This window comes from Bemisia tabaci, chromosome 5 (assembly GCF_918797505.1).
Source record: "Bemisia tabaci chromosome 5, PGI_BMITA_v3".
NCBI lineage: Eukaryota > Metazoa > Arthropoda > Insecta > Hemiptera > Aleyrodidae > Bemisia > Bemisia tabaci.
In genome coordinates this window covers 17,344,385-17,366,641 of record NC_092797.1, presented here as the reverse complement: position 1 = coordinate 17,366,641, position 22,257 = coordinate 17,344,385, and the positions used below count along the sequence as shown (strand labels likewise).

At 37.8% G+C, this 22,257-nt stretch overlaps 2 protein-coding genes across 9 annotated transcripts in view; both read right to left on the bottom strand.

Annotated features, from left to right (window-relative positions):
• Positions 1-215: 215 nt before the first annotated feature.
• On the bottom strand, positions 216-6,176 carry LOC109042255 (uncharacterized). The gene has a single exon (XM_019058907.2). The coding sequence runs from the start codon at positions 5,312-5,314 to the stop codon at positions 3,008-3,010; it is 2,307 nt and encodes a 768-aa protein (XP_018914452.1). The 5' UTR covers positions 5,315-6,176; the 3' UTR covers positions 216-3,007.
• An 8,815-nt stretch (positions 6,177-14,991) lies between these two features.
• Pdp1 (PAR bZIP family member Pdp1) overlaps positions 14,992-22,257 on the bottom strand; it is a 274,442-nt gene continuing 267,176 nt past the window's right edge. For all 8 annotated transcript variants that reach the window (XM_019058768.2, XM_072300360.1, XM_019058766.2 and 5 more), the window contains one exon: positions 14,992-21,044. In XM_019058768.2, coding sequence (XP_018914313.1) covers positions 20,958-21,044 — 87 coding nt within the window. In that variant the 3' untranslated portion in view covers positions 14,992-20,957. The remainder of the gene's footprint in view (positions 21,045-22,257) is intronic.

Below are 22,257 nucleotides of genomic sequence, written 5' to 3'. Positions count from 1 at the left end.
TTTGAGAAAAAAATCTGTCGCGTTCGTCGCCGTATCAAGGGAATTTTCTCGAGAAAAGTCTGCACTTCATCTACTGGTCAATCCAAGAATGCACTCCTCCATTACAACGGAGAGGATGGTAAACATCACAGATAAGGAAACAACGTTTGTTAAAAACTTAAGACGTTAATAAACGGTATCGTAGGCATCGTGTAGGAACAAACGATGCATCGTCATTTTGGCGCGTGAAATTTTATCTAGGTTTTACTTTACATAGGTATGTACAGGTCGAATTCATACGTTATGAACATATTTGCAGTCGAATGAAAACTCACTAGAGTCTTACACAATTACAAAGGAGAAAAGACAGGCACATTATCGGTAACAGCTAACTGAAGAGGGACAGGACAATCTTATTTGGAAGTCGGAGGATCAAAGAGGATTAAGTGTTGAACAAAAATTAACGACTCGAGCAGTTCTAGACAGTTACTTAGAAATTATGAAATGTACACGCCTCATGAAAAAGAGATCGTGTATCCTGAGGGAGCGACTGATTGCAAAAGATATGCATGTTTCTATAAAATTTGTGGGGGAGTAACTGGAAAACTTTAATCTCTGCTTGGCTCAAGTGAATACCTCTGACGAAAGGTAAGCCTTTGATCAACTCAAGTTAATCGTACGTAAATACTCACGGTTTTCGTCAAATAACCTGCAAAGATCCTCCACTTCCAAACTACAAACATGTTTTACGGTTTACAAGTGCTGAGGGGTACTTGGCCTTTAGGACAGTTAATTGTTACGGACACCTTAGCTGAGACCCCGGGAGGTCAATGGAGTTACCTAGTAAAATTCCTGTGGATGAATTTGACTTTACTTAAAGAGTTGCAATATTCTCGTCAACTTTTTTTTTTTCAACAATAGGTATTTCAAATTTGAGCAGAACGCGTATCCTGGGTACATGTGAATATTACAGAAAATTAAGTAATTTTTTGCGAGAAAGAAATTAGATGGTAAACAGTTGCTTAGTGTTACACATCAATGCCATCTGTTAAGTCTAGCTCTACTCTAAAATTTCGAGGAGTCACCCGCGGAATACAGAGCAAATATGACAAAAAAATAGTGGCTAATAGGCGAATTTGGGGTTTCGGGTGAGTGACTACAAACGACTGGAATTAAAATTTAAATCGAACTTCGAGCAAAAGCATGTCTCGGGGTCTCAGTAAGGTAAGTCAACTCTCCTCAAAAATATAACTTGCGAATAATAAATGCACCTCGATCGAAATACGTCGTATTTCGACAACAATATTAATATCACACTGTACGTTAACAAGAAATCGAAAATCTATGAAGATCAGGCAGCAATGAGAATACGCAACTATCAATTAATTAGCACCAATTTAGGATAAGAACAAAGAAAGTAAGAAGTATTAGAATTAAATTGTGAAAAATACCTAAAAAAATATCATAGTAGGTACCTACGCACTGTATTACCATACTTCTAAAGTGAGAATTGTATCAGGAAGAGGACGGCATTCAATTAAGTACTTACGAATAATGAAATGAAAAAAGCTGCAAATGAAAGTGATCAGGGGGACCATTTATATGCTAAAACACTGTCAATAGGTACATACTAACTAAATTAAAAAAAAAAATTGGCAATTGAAAATTCATACTTAAAAATCTATATTAGGCTTACCGCCACTTACAAGGTATTCTTGAGTGGGTATAAATCGGGTTATTAAGTATGTACCTAGCTGCGTAAATGGGTTTTGATACTAGTACAGAACACGAGGAGAGAAGCACTGGACATTTAAACAGGGAAAACACCTCTGTGACTAAATCATTTCCACTCAACTAGATGACAAGGGAGCAATTGCATTCTTTTGCCTTTAATAAAATCAAATAGAGCAGTGATCAAAGAGGACAATAAAAAGTGTGTGTTCTCAACTAGTCGACAGCTGTTTATGATCATTCTACTTCTGTGTACTTGTCATGGGGGAGAGCACACAAATACCCTGGGAGTAATTCATGAAGCACATAATTTATTTAGACCTAAATACCTCAAGTTGTAGTGCTCTTACGTATTCATGGTGAACAATAAATTGCTTTTTTTCTGCAGGAGTCAACATCCATAAAATAGACAAGAAAGAAAAGAATTTCAAACAGCTTGGGTACTTGACCTGAGACTCAGGGAAACTACTGCTCAGGCTGCAACAGATTCACTGCTATCATAAAACTGAAGTTTGATGAGGACGAATGAACTTCAAAGAAATTCAAGAAAAGGTTTCTACAACAATCAACAAAACTTTAGGTATTTCCTAAGCAAGTACCTACTTGAGAGAGGAAAATATGCCAGATCAGGTCAATTACATTAATTGGAGGTCATTCATTTTAAGTAAGTTTAAACCAATAAACCAATGAAGTATCTGATAAATGATCGTGGAAAGCAGTGAGGCACTAAACAATACATCTCTGCTGCATCATATGAAAAACCGTTCAATTGTTAATTTTGTTGTAATCTAGCCATCTGTAATACATTTTTAACGATGGGTTTTGAGGAAAGTTCTAGACTGCGCAAAAAATAAACAAAGAGGGGAGCAATACCTATAATCGGCGAAAAATGGCAATCCATTTAAAGTCAACTTTCATCTGCAGCACTAATGATTTTACTTCATTACACAGGAGATTCTAGGGCGTAGGTTACTTCTAATGCTTTGAGGCATATTCTTAGAACAGAATAGAACAGCAGCTAGAAGAAAAACCCAAAACGGAGGGAGGGTAACCTACGAAAATGTAGGTTTTAACATTATCCAAGCATGCGATAGATGCTTGGGTTGACTGAGAAAAAGGAACATGTATCTGAATACTCAGAGTGAAAAAAAAGGAATAATCAAATTGGAAAAAATCTACCTACTTAAAACTAAATGCACTGATGAAACAAAAAGGTATATCACTTGACACCTGATGGTGCCTTTCAATTAGGGATAGTTATGATACAGAGAAGTAATTAATTGAGTTTAGCGTATTCTCACGTGCCATAATCATCCCTATGACAAATTAAGCTGCTAGGAGTGTATAAATCTTCTGGTGGCTGTTCGCCATCAGCTAGAGATCGGAATCGGACGAATCCGTTCTCCGCGACTAGCATTGATGGAGAGGGCTGGATTTGCCGCTCCGGATACGAAACTAAAGTTCCGCAGATTGACTTACTCAAGTCATGATCAGGGTGCTTTTTTAAGGAACGCCGCTCTGTTGTGTGACTAAACATATTACCAGCTAAAGGTAAATTATTTAAGGGAAAAGTATCATCATAAACTTGCTTACCAGTCCGCAGAGAATAATTATGTATAGCTTGGTTTGTACTACAAATGGCTGGGTAGATATCATCAACAACACCTGTATCACTCCCTCGTGGAGTGGTGGCACCACAAGAAAACAGCGCAAATCCTGTGGAGGAGTTATGACTTTGGGTCTCCTTCTCCTCTTCACAACGTAGAGGTTGAATTCCAGCCCAGGCAAGTAAGAAGCACATAGAAACTTCTATCACACGAACAGAGAACTGGAAGCCCCACCAAAGCCACGGGTGAGGTTGATCTTTGCCAAGCACTTCATACACTCCGAACATGCCATAGAGCTGAACAACTGCCATTAGCAGGCTTAAAAGAGCCGTAGCTAGGGTCACTCTGATGGCATGTGCTAGCGTTGGACGATGAGGATCCGCAAATGCCGAACCGAAAATAGTGCCTTGCTTTCGTAACGATGAATGCGTAAGTGATTTGTACAGATAAATGTATGTCACTCCGAGCATTATGCACAACATTATGAAAATACACTGGAAAATTAATGGCAACACTTCAGAATAAGGCGACGCGTCTGAATATAGATCAATGCAAACACTGAGACAGATATGAATTAGAATGAATATTGCCAATACGGATGGCCTCTGTATCCGCGAACTGGTGGGATGCAAATCGGTTGCTTGCAACAAGAATAAAAACAGAACTGCAAATGTTGAAGTGAGCAATGGGAACACTGTATTTAGCATTAACCTCGAGAGCGGTTCTGGTATTGTATGGTTGATGTTGTATGCATCATAGAACAAGTAAAAGCTTCTCAGACATCCAATGAGTAATAAGAAGCCATGTAAAGTAATAAAGTATCCGAATGACAGTAGATGTTTATACGCACTAAAACGAATAATATTGAATACCGAACACAGGATAAGAATAGAAAACAAAATCGCGATCAGGTAGACATGAACGTACCATGCAACCCCCAGGACATACCTTGTCCTCGGCTCTGGTAGATCCGGAAGGGAGGATATTTCTGGCTCTTGATGTTCTGGTCTTGGAGCAACAGGCGACTCAGGCATGACTACTGTTCTGACCATTTCAGACTTCTTTTCATCTTCTTTTGGCAGATCTAATTCTTCTTCAACGTTATTGTGCTGAGAAGCATAAGAGCTAAGCGCTGATGATGTGGTTGGACTTGAAATAACAGGATGATTTTTCAAAGGTATTTCAAACTTAGCTTCTGCTTTGTTCTCAAAAGTCTCAATAGGTTTTGGACTAGAGGCAGGTAGGCTAGTTACCTTTGGAGCTTCCTGTTTGATGGCCCAAGAGACCTTAGTTTCAGGCTCAATTTTGGGTTGAGAAGGATTCAGCATATCCGAGATCATTGGTTTTCGACCATTGCCTCCAGACAATATGCGTGATACACTAAAGTAAGGCAGAATGTTATCAACTGGAACATATTCGTAAGTCTCATTTGTTCCTCTTGGACTGAGACTGGTGCTGGTGCTAGACGCCTCTGAGTAGTTCAAATCTTGAAACTTCTTCATTATTGGCTTATTTAGAGATGTTTTCTTGGTGTCTTGGGCAGGCAACATAGGTCGAATGGGAATCATCTCCATTTCTGACGGTACTCGCACCGGAGGAGGTGGATTGGGTCTACGATTTGGGACATTAGAATTGTCAGAGTTGCTGTCACGAAGAGTATCTTTGTTAGCAAAAGGGCTGTGATAATCTGCTGGAAGAGGCGGAGTAAACGGAAATCTGTTGGGAGGAACATACGAGCTTTGACTTGTAGGTGATGGTAACGAGGGTGATTTAGGAGTGCTCGGTACAGCTATTGTTGTCCTCGCGATTCTTGGAGGCGAGACTGATGCTGTCTCTTTGTGCTTGGAAACCAATGTTTTATTGAAAACGCCACTCGCTGGATCATCATACAAGCGCCTTCCTAAAATTGAACTTTCGCTTCGAAACTGAGCATGACCCGTGGTAGCTAGTAAGAGCCATGAGAATAACATAAAGGCAGTGGAAAATAGCATCTTCATGACTGCGATGCTGGAGTCACAAAATGAAATCAGGCAAAATTCAGAAATTGCAATCTAACTTCTGTCATGTTATCCAACTGAAGACAGCCCCATTAAACGTGATAATCCTGTGAAAAGATTCACCGGTCACTCCACAAAATTGTCAGGAATATAGAGAATATCCGAAAACACAACAAGGTAGTAATAGATGACTACCTTTAAAACCACGTTACATTTTCGCCGAAAGGTACACTAATTTAAACAGATTTACTTAACACAATCGTTAAGTAGAGGCGAAGAGACAACTGAAGAGTTGATTTAATCACACAAGGGAATCCGAACTAGAAAAGTGCGACCGTAGTCGGCTTCAGTGAAACGCGATTCAAAACACTATCTGAGCACGCGATTCTGTAGAAATATGCTGCACTACATGTAGGTAGCTACATAATGGTGCGACGAACAGGTTGTTGCCAGGAATGAGGTGGGCTGATGGGCAGTATCAGCGAGCTGGAATCACTAGCGGGAACACAAAAAGGATCAGTTTACGTTCCGAGAGTCAAAATTTAAGAGTAAAAGTCGGAAAACAGAGAGTGATTCGGTGTTGAACAAGCAGAAGTACTCCGTGGGAAGCCTTTGTCACAATACTGGTAACACACGGCGAATTCACGTACTCATAAGTAGCGCAACCTACTTTTAATTCGCGACACAATAAGATGATAACACTTCCGGAACGATCGGCAAATCGTAATAAGCCGAACTTCGTATAAAAATGAGCGAATATTAAATTTTCACACAATTTCCACGAGAATCAGGCCGGCCTTCCGGAAGCAACACGGTCGAGAAATCAACTGACGGCCATTTGCTTTCTTGTGACAGAGCTCACTCCTGCCTGCAGGCGTGGCTCTCATAAACCAAAAATACACTCTGACACCATTGTTTCGACAGTTATACTATGGCTTATAGGTGGATAGTTAATTCTTTTTACTTCGTATTTCCAACTTTACCATCGTAATAAGAAAATAGAATGACATTTCCTGATTAACAATACATTTTGCCCGTTTTTAAATGTTTTTTATTGAAAGCAGTGTTCGTGCAGTTTGAAAGCGTTTGGTGGCAGCATCGGCCGCATTGTTGTGGTACATCGTTCTTCCTGCAGAGGGCTGCAGTTGTACGGCAGGCAAAATGCAGACAAGAGCAACACTGCAATGCATCCTAAACCATGTTGCCATGTTGCAGATTTAATAATGAGTTCCTTATTTATGCTAAAAGATTTTTTTTTTGTGTGTGTGTCGCACTAGGTGGTTTAAAATTTGCAAAAGGAACAAATCTTAATGATGACAAGAACTTTTATTTAGTTTTACTCCTTGTAAATAAACCTCATCAAAATGCTGCAAAATATAAGGCAGCTCTAAACGAGGCTCAATAACTTGGAAAGGGGGGGGGGGGGGGGCTACCGCTTTTTTTTTTTCGATACCTCAGAGTTATGACTTGAAACTCTGTGGCTTTTGTGACTAGGGTACTCTCTGCTTCTTCTTCTTCTTTTTTTTTTTTTTTTTGTATTATTTCACTGTTTTTAATTTAATGATTTCTCGAGGGCCCAAATCTCAGGATTTAATTTATCAATCCTTGGTCAGGCTGAATAGTGAAGTGCAGGTTTCTCCTTGAAATGAGCTCTGGTCACTGCTTTTTTGTTTTTATTTATTTGCGAAAATATTTAAGTGAATCAGTGATGACAAAACAGATAAAGCCTTGCACATTTCATGCCTAGATATAAGAGCTATCTTCAAGGGCGATTCTCTTAATAATTTCTGTGATTCGAAGCTCAAGGGGAGAGGGTGGAGGATGAGGGGTTTGTTTTGGAATTTGATCGGAATGGGGGGGGGGGGGGGGTCTTAAGCAAATTTTGCGGAGGGAGAGAGAGCTGCAAAACCTCGTTTGCTGTAGAACTGGACGCCACGCAAAAGCAATCACGATGGAATTTCTAAGAAAAAACCTATATACCCTAACACCTTAGGTAAAACTGCGCCAACTACAAGCAGTAGCGCAAAGACATGCAGCTTTAGGGTCCAGCGTTAGGGCTTATCGTTAGCCCTACTGCCCTAAGTAGGCGCTATTTTACCTAAAGTGTTAGGACTCAGTGCCAGCGCTAAGTTTTTTTTTTTCCGTGTAAGGTTGGGGCAAGTATGCGGCCAGATTGCGGTTCAAGATTACGACAAAATTACAACCCAAGCTAGCAGTACCCGCAAAAAAAGCTCATTACCTCTCGCCTCTCGCCCACCACCTCGGTTGTCAAAATTCAGATGACCTCCTCCGGAAAGTTAGACGTCCAGATTCCCGAAGTCACCCGTCCTGGTAGCTTGATTACTAGCTTAGGTCTTCTTACCTGTGCGCAGTACAACTACCTGGACGAGTGACATTGGCAATCTTGATGTGCAACTTTCCGGAGTGGGTAATCTGAGTTTTGAGCTTTTTTTTATTTTTTATAGTGGTGTGGGTGAGAGGGAATGCGCTTTTTTTGTGCACAGCTTCAAGGCAAGGTTGCAGCAAGACTTGGATACAAATTTGATGGTGGTTTTGTGAAAGATTCTTGCAGTAAGTTTCTACTTTCGGCTTGCTGCAAACACATTTTATCTCAATTTCAGAAAGTTTGGGCAAGTTTTCAGCAGCTTCGCGGTACAAGTTTGAAGCAAGAATCCGATTGAAAGCTTATACTTTCAGCCAGTGGCGTGGCGTGAATTGCGATTTATCGATTGTTATGCAATTTAAACCTATGGTAAAGAATCGATTATTAAGGTGTTCGCTGCGAACACCCTATTTATCGATCCTTTTCCCATAGGTTTAAATGGCAGATCAATCGATATATCGCAATTCACGCCACGCCACTGCTTTCAGCGACCTACAAATCAGTTTGGTGGCAAAAATAAGTGGTGCAAAGTGAGTTTAGTAATTCTAACACTCAGCTAAGAAGAATTAAGTCAAACAAACTGTAGGTACTCAAATTTTGAAATGAATTGACTCCTACAGCCAACATAGCCCATTAAGTGATGACATGTCAGGACGTGCTTAAAATTTTTTTCTATAGTGATTGAAGAAAACTCCAATTTTTTAATTTGATTAAGAAAAGACGCTAATGGTTTGTTAACACAGGGTTTGTAACTTTGACTCAGCGTGGAGCAGATGGAAAGTGATTCCCCCAAGTTGTGACGTGGATATTCATTTTCTTTTGCATTGCTTCACCGCATCAGTGGAAATCGTATTCCGCAGAATCAATGCGACTGCAAGGAAGTTAAAACTATAAAGACCCCAAGTAGCACAGGGCAACGAAAATATTGAAATGAAATTGTAATATTATTTCAATAAAATCGTAATTTTTTTACAATTAAATTGCAATATTTTACATCATTTCGTCGATTTATGCCGATTTTAAACAATCAACAAAATGAGCCTCATGTGTCGGAAAGATAGGCAATTTGCAATGCAATGAAGAATGCAACTTATTTGAATTTTACTGCAATAAATTTCAATAAATACACTGTTAAAAAATATTCTGGCCTGAGTGGCCGGAGTTAATTATTTCGGAGCTATCCTGCTCAAAGCATCAAGTAGTGAACATTTCTTGCGATGAGTGGGATAGCTCGCTTTGGCATGGAAAGCTCATGGGCGTCATGGGATCACTCCAGGAAAGACAGACATTACTCCGGAGAAGGACTTTCAGCTCAGGTTTGAGGGACTTAAGAAGGAATATAGCCATAATTGTCTGCGCATCATCAACGCGCACCGACCGTTACAGTCTTATTCTCGAATTCACGACAACGACGGCGTCAGTCTCCAGCCAGTGGTTTTTGCGTGAACAGTGATTAGTAGCGACTTGTGAGGGTGTACAACAAATTAAATTAAGTTTAAAGGGTTTCCAGGACCAGGTCCCATGAATCCCGTACCAAAGTGTTCACTGAGTTGCAGACAACGCGGAAAATAAAAATTCGTCATAGTAGAATAGCCTATCTCCAGAAATTTTGAAAATTTCCGTTATTATTTCATCTCTTCGATGCGAAACAATCCAAAGTTACGACTTTAAATTTTGAACCAAATCCTCTGCTATTGAATACGAAAAATCATGGAGAATTTAAGTTTTATGTTGACGAGTTTCTCGAAAGAAAAATAAAATTTCTAAGAAGGTCAGCAACGTCGCAAATGGAGAAACGTCGTCTCTTATTTAGCCCGAAAATATGTACGTATAAAATTGAAGACATTATGACTGGCCTCTCTCAACTTATATTCGTCTGTAACGATAAAGAATGGGACGCGTCTGCTACGGCGCCTTAATACAACCTCGACGGATGTCCGTATTGCGTTCAAAAAATTGAAGGCGTTTTGACTCCCTGCTCACGTACTCATACTCCCTGTAGTTGATTCGATCGACGGACGCGTTCGTCGGCTGTGACGGGGACTTGATGCAACTTTTTGAACTTGATGGATGTCCGTATCACACCGACAAAAGTGCGAAACCACGTATCTCCATTGCGGTGTTTCAAATTGTCCGTTCTCATTTCATCTCTTCCATGAGAAACAATCCAAATATACGACTTTAAATTTTGAATCAAATCTTCCGCTATCAAATACGAAAAATCATGGAGAATTTAAGTTTTATGTTGACGAGTTTCTCGAAGGAAAAATAAAATTTCTAAGGAAGTTTGCAACGTCGCAAATGGATAAACGTCGTCTCTCATTTTGCCCGAAAATATGTATGCATAAAATTGAAGGCATTATGACTGGTCTCTCTCAACTTACATTTGTCTGTGACGATAAAAAATGGGACGCGTCTGCTACGGTGCCTTGATACAACTATACAACCTCGACGGATGTCCGTATTGCGTTCAAAAAATTGAAGGCATTTTGACTTCCTACGCATAATACCTGTAGTTGATTCGATCGACAAACGCGTTGGTCGGCGGTGACGGCGGGAACTTGATGCAACTATTTAAGCTTGTTGGATGTCCGTATCGGTCAGACTGAAGTGCGAAACCACGTATCTCCAGTGGGTGTTTCAAAATTTCCGGTCTTAATTAATCTCTTCCATGAGAAACGATCCAAATTTACGACTTTAAATTTTGAATCAAATCTTCCGCTATCAAATACGAAAAATCATGGAAAATTTCAGTTTAATGTTGACCAGTTTCTCGAAAGAAAAATAAAATTTCTAAGGAAGTTTGCAACGTCGCAAATGCATAAACGTCGTCTCTCATTTTGCCCAAAAATATGTATGTATAAAATTGAAGGCATTGTGACTTTCCTCTCTCAACTTATATTCGTCTGTAACGATAAACAATGGGACGCGTTTGCTACGGCGCCTTGATACAATTATACAACCTCGACGGATGTCCGTATTGCGTTCAAAAAATTGAAGGCGTCTTGACTCCCTGCTCATACTACCTGAGTATGGCGCGGTGTCCAGTGAAGTTAGAGTTCTGTTATCGTGTATATTTATTTTTTAAGCTTACACTGAATTTATGTTCACAAAATACTTTATTTCTATAAAACATTTCTTTGTCTAAAAGCGTTTTTGAAATTACTGGAGATAGCTGTTTAGCTATGACAAATTTTGATTTTCCGTCGTGATTGCATTTCAAAAAACACTTTGGCTTGGAATTTGTTGGATATTGGCCCGAAAATTCCTGAAATATGATTTGACTTGCAGTACATTTTCACATCTTTTCAAAAAGAAAAAGAACATACATTACAGTTCCAGGTTGAAGGGGAAGGCAGATGACGGAGGTACGAGAGGGAGGGGAAACGGATCGGGGTATGGGGCGGATGCTAGGGGGCAGGGGAGGGCAGTCGCCAGCGACGCAGCCCGTACTCATGCCTGAGTTACTTTAGCTCAACTTTTCCATACTTATGTCGAAGATTTTTAACTCAGAAAGAATTGGCCCTGAGCGATGAGTGACTACCGAGCGACTTCCCTACATAAGTCGTGCGCTGAGCTAAATTTTTTTAACAGTGTAGGGCCCTTCAAATAGGAGCTAGGCAACATACATAACACTCAGTGGAATCGCAAAATTGCAATCCGTACTACCTGAGGCCTCAGTCGATGGAATGAGAGATCACTTCATGAGCCTTCTCTCTTTTTACTTTAGATACACTGACGCACAGCCATGCTGAGGAGAAACGCCGCACAAACATTAGAATTTTACCAAATGTCGCTCAAAAAAGTGCGTATTTTTAAGGAAACTTATTAATATTTTTAATTGAAGGTTTTGGACGATATAGATCAATGGACCACTAGACAAGGTACGAAGTAAAGCATTCTGATACATGTTTCTTAACCAGAATTTCACGTCGAACACGATTCGCACAACGAAAATTACTGAAACCAATTCCTAACGAAGATATTAACGTTTTTTATTTCACATAGGTCACGAGAAATTTGAACTGCCCGCTCACAAGAAACTCAAAGCTCTACGTGAGTCAAATCGGGCACTACCACGGTTTCAGCAAGCTCCTCAATCGAGCAATGTTCATTTCCCACCATGTGTTGTTCAAACTACAAACAACTTGCTATAGCTGAGCCAAAGCGTCAAAATTGAGGTTGCCAGATTTTTATATCGCAGAGACTTTCATGATAATGTTTAGCGCGCGATGTGACTCACGTAGAGCATTGAGTTTTAATGAGCGGTGGTTTGAATTCACGCATCAGGAATCATTAAATATTTTTGTAAGGAGTTGATTTCGGTAATTTTTGTTGTGCGCATCGTGTTCTACGTGAAATTTTGGTTAAGAAACATGTATTAGAATGCCGAAATTCGTACCTTGTCTAGTGGTCCATTGCGAGACAACCTCACTGAAAAATTAAGAGGAAAAAATTCAAAATTTTTCCTGAAAATCTGTGTTTTATGGAAGGTAATTAGACAACGGCTGGATGTTCATACGGCGTTTTCCCTGAGCACGGAAGCATAGTTTTCAAACCTGAAGTGCGAAGCCTCCTTCATCGCGGAATAAGGATGACGATGATACACATACAACAACGGCTGAAGTGGCACAGTAAGGCCTGTTGTTTGCAGGGAACGCAAAATAGCCGCAATGTCGCCTTCAAATTTGGCGATGCAACCCAACCCATCCTTACTCTGAAGTTAATGGACCACTAGACAAGGTACGAGTTAAAGGATTCCGATACATGCCTCTTAACCAGAATTTCACGTAGAACACGACTCGAGCAACAAAAATTATTGAAACTAACTCCTAACGAAGATATTAACGTTTTTACTTCACATTGGTTACGAGGACTTTGAACTGCCCGCTCACAAGAAACTCTGAGCTCTACGTGAGTCAAATCGCGCACTACAACGGTTTCGGCAATCTTCTCTATCGAGCAATGTTCATTTCCCATCATGTGTTGTTCAAACTACATATAAGCAATTCGCTATAGCTGAGCCAAAGCGTCAAGATTGAGGTTGCCAGATTTTTATATCGCAGAGACTGTCGTGGTAAACGTTTAGCGCGATGTGAATCACGTAGAGCGTTGAGTTTTCGTGTGCGGGTGGTTTGAATTCACGCATCAAGAATCATTAAATATCTTCACAAGGAGTTGATTTCGGTAATTTCCGTTGTGCGCATCGTGTTTTACGTGAAATTTTTGTTAGGATCATGTATCAGAATGCTGAAATTCGTATACCTTGTCTAGTGGTCAATTGAGTTTTATTCACCGATTGGCTGTATTCTGAATTTTTCTACGTGTCCTGAGTTACATTGACAAACTGACAGAAACGCACAGCCATGCTTAGGAAAAACGCCGTACGAGTAATCGAGTGTTGCCAAATGTCTCTCCAAAAAGTACGTATTTTCAAGGAAAGTTATGAATGGTTCTCTTTGAAAGTTTCAGATGATTTCAGTCAAATTACAACAAACTTACTTAACTGAAAAATGGAAAGAAAAATATTCAAATTTGCCCCCAAAATACCTATGTTTTTAAAGGAAAATCAATACCCTGGATGTTAAAGTTAAAGTAGAATTAAAAAAATGATAGGTTCTCGCTGGATTGGAGTTTTGATATACATAAAAGCTACGTATGATGCTGCAAGCCGAGGAGACCAGAGTCGGAAAATTCGTTTCTCAATAACAATGTTTAAAAATCTACTTATATATTTTATTTTATTTTTTTACTAAAAAAAATATCTCCTGGGCGTTTCCAGTGAATCTTGTAAAGAGAGTGAAGAAAATTCACCAAGCATTTCAAGAAAATTTGTTGGCTAGGAGTGTTTAAGAAAATAGAACATAAACACAGTTTTTAACACCGTACTTAGAGACATGTACTTATTTTTCGAAGTAAGTAATGTGCACTGTTGGTATCTGAAAGGTCGAACACAATACAGGACTTTCTGATGTGCAATGGATCGTATTCGATACATCGAACAGGTGAGACTGTATCGATATCAATTGGTTCGACATGTAAACACTAGGGGGCTACGCCCCCTGGCCGCTACGCGGCCCAACCCCCCGAAGGCGCTCCGCGCCATCAATGGGCCGCTTCGCGGCCCTATTTTTACCCTCCTATCAGTTTTAGTTTTATTTTCCCCCTAAAAAATTACGATATGAGATATACTTTAATTTTAAACTTCACCTAAAATTTCTTTAAAATTAAAAGGACGCGTTTTGGAATGACTGCTTGATGAAATATTGCAGTAAAACAATGAACGATGATAAGGGGTAATAATTTATAATACTTAGTTTGGGGATCGAACCCACACCGAGTTAAGAATGGACGCCTTCGACGTCTTATAGACGACTCGGCCACCGCTCGACGTTAGATTGCAGGAGCGAATCTTGTGTAGATAAGTGTAGAGTTGATGCGCAGGCTACACATCCACTGCGCAACCTCTTCGACCACTGCGCATCCTCCCGCGCATAGCGGTAGCAGTCCCGGAGCATTCTGTAAATTTACTCACTTTTATAACGTGATTTTAAAAAAACCTGGGTCCTATTTCCAAAATCTAATTAAAGCGGGCTCATCTAGGGCCAATTACCTGACGATCTATGCAAAAATCATGGAAATCGGCCCGGTAGAACGCTCAAACGAACTATGACAAAAAATATAAATTTACATTGTTTAAATGGGAGAATTCGCAACTTTACCACGAAATATAAAAAAACCTGGTTCATATTTTGAAAATCTGAAAAGAGTTGGCTAATCTAGAGACAATTGCCCGTCGATTGCCGCAAAAATCATGAAAATCGGCCCGGTAGAAGGCTGGAACTAAGCGTCACCAGTTACGCAAAATTAGGAGGTCTCGGAGCTTATAGTATAGATAGATAGTCTGAAAAGTCAATTGAGTAATCTGAGGGAACGGGTTTTTTGTGATAGATTTTTGATTCTCATGACTACCAAATGGCAATGAAAGGCTGTGATATTATTAGGATCTCATTTTCAGCTTACCTAGCTTAAATACTAAACTCTTTGTTGGAAGTTACAAAGGATCTTCAAAGAAGACTATCCCTTCTTTCCTTGGGAAGAGAGACTCATCGGCGATTCATCACACTTTTTGACACCTTTCCTTCCAAGTCGTCCTGTGCCTATGCACCAAATAATGTGCTTTGGCCTTTTTTTATTTTTTACTAATTTATATTTTTTACCAGAGGCACTTAATTAAGGATCTTTTTGAATCCTTAGAATGATCAGATGGGGAATAAATGAAAAAACGGACATATAAAAAAAAGAAAAACTAAAAATTATAATTTTCAATAAAAACTGTTATAAAACAAGTTTAAAATAAAATAAACTTAAACAAAACCTTTTTAATGGATTCTTTTCCTTTTTTCAATGGTTTTTTTTTTACAATTTTAATTTTTTCGCAAGACCCTAGGTGATTTTTTGCAAGAGAACATGGGAAGTTATATATCAACATAAAATTTGTAACGTTCAACTAGCATAGAATGATAATTAACTTTTCTACAAATCTCTTTAAAGGTAAAATGTTTTCTTCCGTATTAACTTGTGTAAAATGATTGGTTCCCTCCCTTTTCGTTACATCAGTGGGTCTGAAAATAACAAAATTTCACTTTCATCGAAGAAAAACCTTGATAAGGAAATCTAATTTTTTATGGCTTTTAAAGTAAACCTTGACATTAGTAATCAACCATGAATACACCTCAGTTATATTAAATATCCATAGGTGGATAAATCATGAGTTGATCAAAGTCAATCAAGATTCACTTATTCATTCATTCAATCCAAAAAAAATTGAAGGTTGCAACTCTTTTTCCAGATGGTTTGCTCTCAGGGGCAATTAACAAATTTGAAAATTAATAATTTTATGAAGAAAAAGTAAAAACCGTTGTCTTCCAGGTCAGAAAACAGAACAAAAAAAGCATACAACAGCTTTACATGAAGGAATGGAAGTAGCTACATGGTGTTATCCGTCTCACATTTTAGATACCGAAAGTATGAATAGATATTTGTATAGGTTGATTTAGGAACAACTGAAAGGAAAAATGTGTGACTTGGTCACTAAATAAGCTTCGCTCTAACTAGCTCATGGTTCTTCTTCTTTCCTTAACGTTGTTTAATTGGACGTATTTCTGTCAAACGGAGCCATGTGCATTATGACGTGAGCCCTGTTATGCATGTATTCTCATGGGTCTCAGGGCTCATGTCTTGATTCACATACTTCCGTTTGATAGAAATACGCCCAATTGCGGTAAATATCTGCAATCATTTGAAATCTCCTCTTGATAAGAAATTTTCTTCATATACCTAAATAATTGGTTTGGATTGAATGAACTTGGAGCAAACTTTGAGGGATCATATTTAAAGGTATCGTTGCAAAATGAATGTACAAATCTTCCATGAAACTGAGCAAGAAATCCAGTTTCAAGTGCACCTAAGCATACAAATTCCACAAGTAGGTATGAAATTATTAAATAAATCAAAAGAAAATTCGATGAAATAGTTAATCAGTTAGTTTATTTACTTGACTGACTAATAATAATCATGTTTTTTTCTTTTTTTCATCCGTGCGAAAGCAATTTTCCTAGCAAATATGTACAAGCAATCCCATGCCATGTTACGGTAAATAGATGAACAATTAGCTTAGGTCAACTAAACATGGACAAATATCAGGCCCATAAAAAGAAAGGGAAAAGGGTAACTTCAAAACTGGTCAATCTCACTCTCACATCAATGAAGAATCCTAAATTTTGAGATTTTCTAATTCTGGTGGGTCCACCTTTCGATGATAAATAATTGACAAGTATGCTACAGGAAGAAGTATCATATCTATACACTAAAACTACCTTAACACACCTAAAGATCCAGATAGTTCCACTTATTCATTAGAGAGTCGACTTTTTTCTACAACTGACAATTACAAGATACCTTCGAAAGGAAAAAGATGAACATTTAAAAAAATAAACGTATATTTCTAATGAGAGATGCAAAAAAAGTGACTTCTTACTTGCAGGAGTAATAATTATTTCCTCAACCATTATGACGCTGTTGTGCATGATACAAATCTCCTTAGATACCCGAAAAGAAGAACCTGTGACTGAGTGACTACAAATCATCGGTCCCCAAATATTTATTTGGTTTAAAAAAAGTAGTAATCATCAAGAGATTTGGCAAGATTTTTTTTAGCCGAATTATTGCAACAGTGCTTTTATTATTTATTAAGAATTTTCCAATTTTCAAGAGACTTGATTGTATAAACCATTGTTACTTGTGAAAATGATTTTCGATACTTTTGGTCATACAGTTGTTGGATATTTTCTTCCTGGAAAAAAGATGTCATATCCTTTGCTCTCATCGAGGATTTCTGGGGAAAAAATTGAAATTTGTCTTACAGAACATTTCGACATTAGCTTCGCCTTTAGTACATGCCTCATAATTATTTCAACTGAATTTCCTGAAAAAATGGGGAGGATCTTATGAAGAGGGATATAAATTCCTTCATGATGAATTAATAAAATTGGGCTACACTGAAAAAAGGAAAAAAAAAAAAAAAAAAAAAAAAAAAAACTACGACACTGAAAGCCGTACTTACGGGGTTTATAGACATATCGTACTTTCCGGACTCAGAGGCCGAAATTTTCAGATGTAACATGCATTGTTTCGGCCACTAAACCTGGAATATTTGAAATCACGGCTCTAGCACCCGGAACTTGCTGCCTCTGAGCCTGCAACAAATGGTGCGTCTATACAGCCAGTATCTTTTTTTTTTTTTTTTTTTTTTTTTCCTCAGTGCAAGATGTACACGCCGCTGAGTCTCCATATTTTGTTTACAAAACAGTGCATGTTTACACAGACTTGCTGACGCTTATTCTTCTAGTAACTTTGGAGAGAGGCTCCAAAGATCCCTCCCTATCTCCAGCCAGCAACATTTTTACAGCATCTTAGTGACACATTTGAGTGGGTACCGAGAATAATCTGTGCAATTCTAGTAAATTAAGGTTCATAAAAATAACTTATCAAACGAGAATTCATTGGAATTGACTTTCAACGAATAATATTTCGACAATGACTCGTTGCCTATCTTGGATAAGAATATGACAGATTTTTCGTCAAAATTTACTTTTTTGAAAGCTGGCAGATGATCGCCACTGCAAAAATTTTGTTTGATTTTTCTTTGTCATTTAACGAAATTGTTCTAACGTTTCATTCCTGGCAAAATATTTCATTCCCCTTAAAACATACAATTTGAGCAAAACTTCTGAAACACGCCACAATCGACGTATGTATTGATCTAGTTTTACCATCGATTCATTGATTACTCTTGAGAAAATAAAAATTAAAGAGAAAATAACAAATGAAGTAGATTGAATTTTTTCCGCCATGGCCATTTTTATGAACAAACTTCAGAGAGGGTTGTATTTTCCAACGATAACTCTCAACCGACAGCGGGTTGGATATTTTAATCAATATGAGAAGATAAAAAATTTCGTTCATGGAAGTATCCATGACTGGAGTAAAATAGCATCTACCTCACCGAAAGCCAAATAATAAAAGAACAAATAAAATTGTTTAAAAAAAAAACTAAATCTTAGATTAGCACTAGAATTTTAATTGTAAAGGACAAAGAAATACCTCGTAATTAACAGAAAAATAAATGGAATGAAAATTTAACAAATAATTAGTCAACAATTTAATAACTCTTCCCATTACTTTGGCGGACTAGGTCAAAACTTAGAAATTTAGATGCAATTTACATTTTATGTAAAACTGAATTCAAAAATTCATTAAAATAAGTATTCTATATAATCAATGAGGGTTTCTGAAAGTCAAAGGCCGACCACGCCATGAAGCTTTGCCGTTCCTTAAAATGTAGTCGAACAGACTTCATGAGGGAAGGAAAGAGTTACAAAATCATACACTAAAGGATCTTCATAAAAAATAATTTCTTGACAATTTGATTAACATAAATTGAAATAACGAATCGCTTCATTATAGCTGCTTGTAAAATAAAATATCATTCCTAATTTTACAACCTATGATTAATTTTGCGAGAAATCAATTCCTGCAAATGCTACTTTCCAACGACTACATTTCCTTATTTTTGAGAATAATTGAATTTGTACTTTGATCTATCGAAGGTCTGACTCTTAGAAATCCTGTTTGGGTCACATGTGTTGAGAGCGAGAGAGAAATGTATTGAGAGCGATAGAGAAAAAGAGTTGACTCGACTGCAGCCTCTGCCAGTGGCTTGGCGTGCTTTCCGATGTATCAAATGATCCGTCACTTAAACCTATGGAAAAGGATCGATAAGCAGGGTGTTCGTTACGAACACCTCAGTAGTCGATTCTTTACCACAGCTTCAAATGGGGATACATCGATACTCGATCAGTCACGCCTCGCCATTGGCCTCTACGGATGAAAGTAAATTTTTTTTCAACGCCATTCCTGGGAGATAACAAAATAGGACCTATCAGGAGATGCAAAACAGGGTCGCCACTTATAAGAGCTTGTTTCATTTTTTCTCAACTGGCACTACCGCTCCGACATATTTTGTTGAAGAAAATTCGTAGCAGGGATACCATGTCGAAAACAGAAAAGAACTCGAAAAATTGGCGACCCCGACGCAGACTCGGCTCGCTAAAAATCGCCATATCAAAAAAGAAAGCATATAAAAAACATTACACTTAGGTATAGGATTACAAGTATCATTTCATTTAAATACATCATTTGTACAATAATTTAAAAAAGAGGGGGAGGGGAGAAAACAGAGAAACACAGAAGAATATCAATAATTAAGTTAATATCACGACAAGAAATAAGTAAGAGTCCATTGCTGACTTTTCAACTCGACAAGTGAGTTCAGGTAGATGACAAACGGGGAGAGTTATTTGAACTAAAGAAAAACAAATCAAAGAGATCAAGTGCATCAGTAAAATTTAAGCTGGGGAAATGTAAAAAGCATAACATTTTTTGAGCCGAAAACAAACATAACTGGGTCAAATTCATAATTTTAAGGATTGCATCTGCTCTAAAATTGAAACATATTACGAGATTCCTCCTCTGTTTGTTTGTTTTTACGAACTATCTGTTACACACTTCTCTAGATATAAACACGACGAAACTCCTTCAATTGGTTTGCCTGCAATTTTGCTTGGCGGCAAACACAATAAGTTGCCTATACTAAAACTTGAAGGAGTTTTATAGGATCCACGAAAAGTGATGAACATAGTATTGTGCTGTTATTAGAGACGGTTTCACGATCCTGATGAACGAGCACTAGAGACTGAAATATTGTCAATGGGGAGTTTTACATTTTTCTAATGAGGGTTAGATTTCTTTCAGAGTTAAATCTTTCCCAAGAAGTGATTCCAATTGGTCAAGAAAATAGTTATGTGTGATTTTTTGTTCAATTCAGATTGAATTTTTTAAAGCAATAAAGACTACTGACAAAATCTGTAAACGTTTAAAAAAAGAGTCAACAAAAAAAAGAAATAAAAAAATTTCAATTCATCTTTAAAGAATTCAGAACTAAGGTAGTTGAGAAAAGTTAAATGAGTCAAATATTGTTTAACAAGATTTTGTGAAAGAAAACGACCAGCCAGTTGCATCAGCAGGCATGCTTACTCTTATATTTTCTTCGATACATTCCATATTTTCTATTTGAGGGTTGGGTTATGGATGCACAATACATAGTCAGGAAGATGGGGGAAAAAAAAATATGCAAATGAAACAAAATATTTTTGCGTCCTTACTGGTCATAAGGTGAACTGCAAATTCATTGATTTTGCAGCGAAGGGGACATTTTGTCAAATTCTGGCTTGTGACGATATGAAAGTACAAGCTGAATAATAGGATACATACATGATGGTCATTTCAATTTATTAGTATCAACAAATCGATTTACAGAATCGGAGGAGATTGTAATGTTGAATTTTATTTCCTTGAACAATTAAGTAGGAAGAAAATGAGGGGTGCAAAACTGAAAACTCTAGCGGTTACAGAATCATGTTACTTTGCGCTGAAAAATCATGTCCTGTGTTAAGGAGCCAGATCTCTCAAACGCGAAATAATAAATACAAGAATAAGACAATAAATAAATAGATAGATGAAAATAAATAAGACAGCAACAGAGGATGATTGAAAATTGGCAGCAATGGGAGGGTCTTACAATCCTGAATAATAGTCAGTGGACCATGGTATGTTGGCTTGACTGACTGTTTCTGGTTGCTAGATCTCAGTAAATTTAGATAATCTATCACGAAGCGCCATGTTCTCATTCTTTAGCCGCTCCATCTCCTGCCTAAGTCCCATGTTCTGAAAAGATAAAAAATTCAATTAGTAATTTAAACTCTTCAATGGCGTATGAGCCTATGAGGGATCAGGGTGGCTCCCGACATTATGCCATTTTATTTTCGTATTTTATTTGTAACGGACACTCATTACAATAATGAAAAATCATCATGTTTTTGGGAGAATATAGTTATCAACAACATAACTTAGTCATCAAACGCAACACTGTAGTTTTATTTAGTATTTGTACATTATCCACTCTGATATTCATGGTGGTGAGGCAGTAACTTTCTCTTGTCACTGACACAACTATCAAGACGAATATAGATGCTTTTCTATCTGGTAATTAAGATAATTGTCGGAATTACTGATATTATTTTTTACTCGTGATAATGACAATACACGAGAAAACTTGGTAAACAACAGTTTCTTTCTCACTATCGATTCTAGATTTATATCGTAGTTATTCAATATTTATCAATTTTAAGTTGTACCAGGTTAAAATTGACCCATGCTGATGTAGAAACGTATGGATCAAGGAAATAGAGAATTGAGGAATAATAACCTACAAGGCCTATTCCCTTTATTGGTATTGCAAATAATAGAAACTTGAAAACGTAGGCAAGTCCTTCTTACTCGATGCTTTAAGCCGCCAATTCAACAATTAACTTACATACGGGCTCATAGCGATCATTCTGTTGTAAACTATGAATCTAGTTGTGGCTATGTGTAAACAGATGCATACGATGATGTAGCTAGAAATTTCCAATGGGGGGGGGGGGGGGGTTGATGGTCAACAATTTCTTATGAATGGGTGACCAAGGTAGTTAAAAAATAACACAAATCACAGTAAAGACGGTTTTGGGGAAAATTTCAGGGGTGCAGAAAATGCCCGATCACGCGCCCGGGCGGGCGCGTGAAAATGTGGAAAAGCCCCGAAAATGTGGAAGGAGGGGACATTTTGCGGGGCCAAAAGTCGAAAAATTTTGTGGAAAACTGATGAGAAAAATGTGGTGAAAATGTGAAAAAAAGAGTAAGTATACAAAACTAAAATTATTATTAATAGAAATAAAAACAAGCACAATTTTTTGCCTCATTGAGACTCGAGGCTGAGATATCAATCTCGACAGCCTTTACGACACAGGTATGATCAATTTCTATATCAGGTATTTTCCGAGGAATTAGATTTTTTGAGAGCTGTCAAAAATGACTTTTCTGACAACGCTAAATCATAGAG

Coding starts and splice junctions, on each gene's coding strand:
- LOC109042255 (XM_019058907.2), bottom strand. CDS start 5,314: ATGAAGATGCTATTTTCCACTGCCTTTATGTTATTCTCATGGCTCTTA.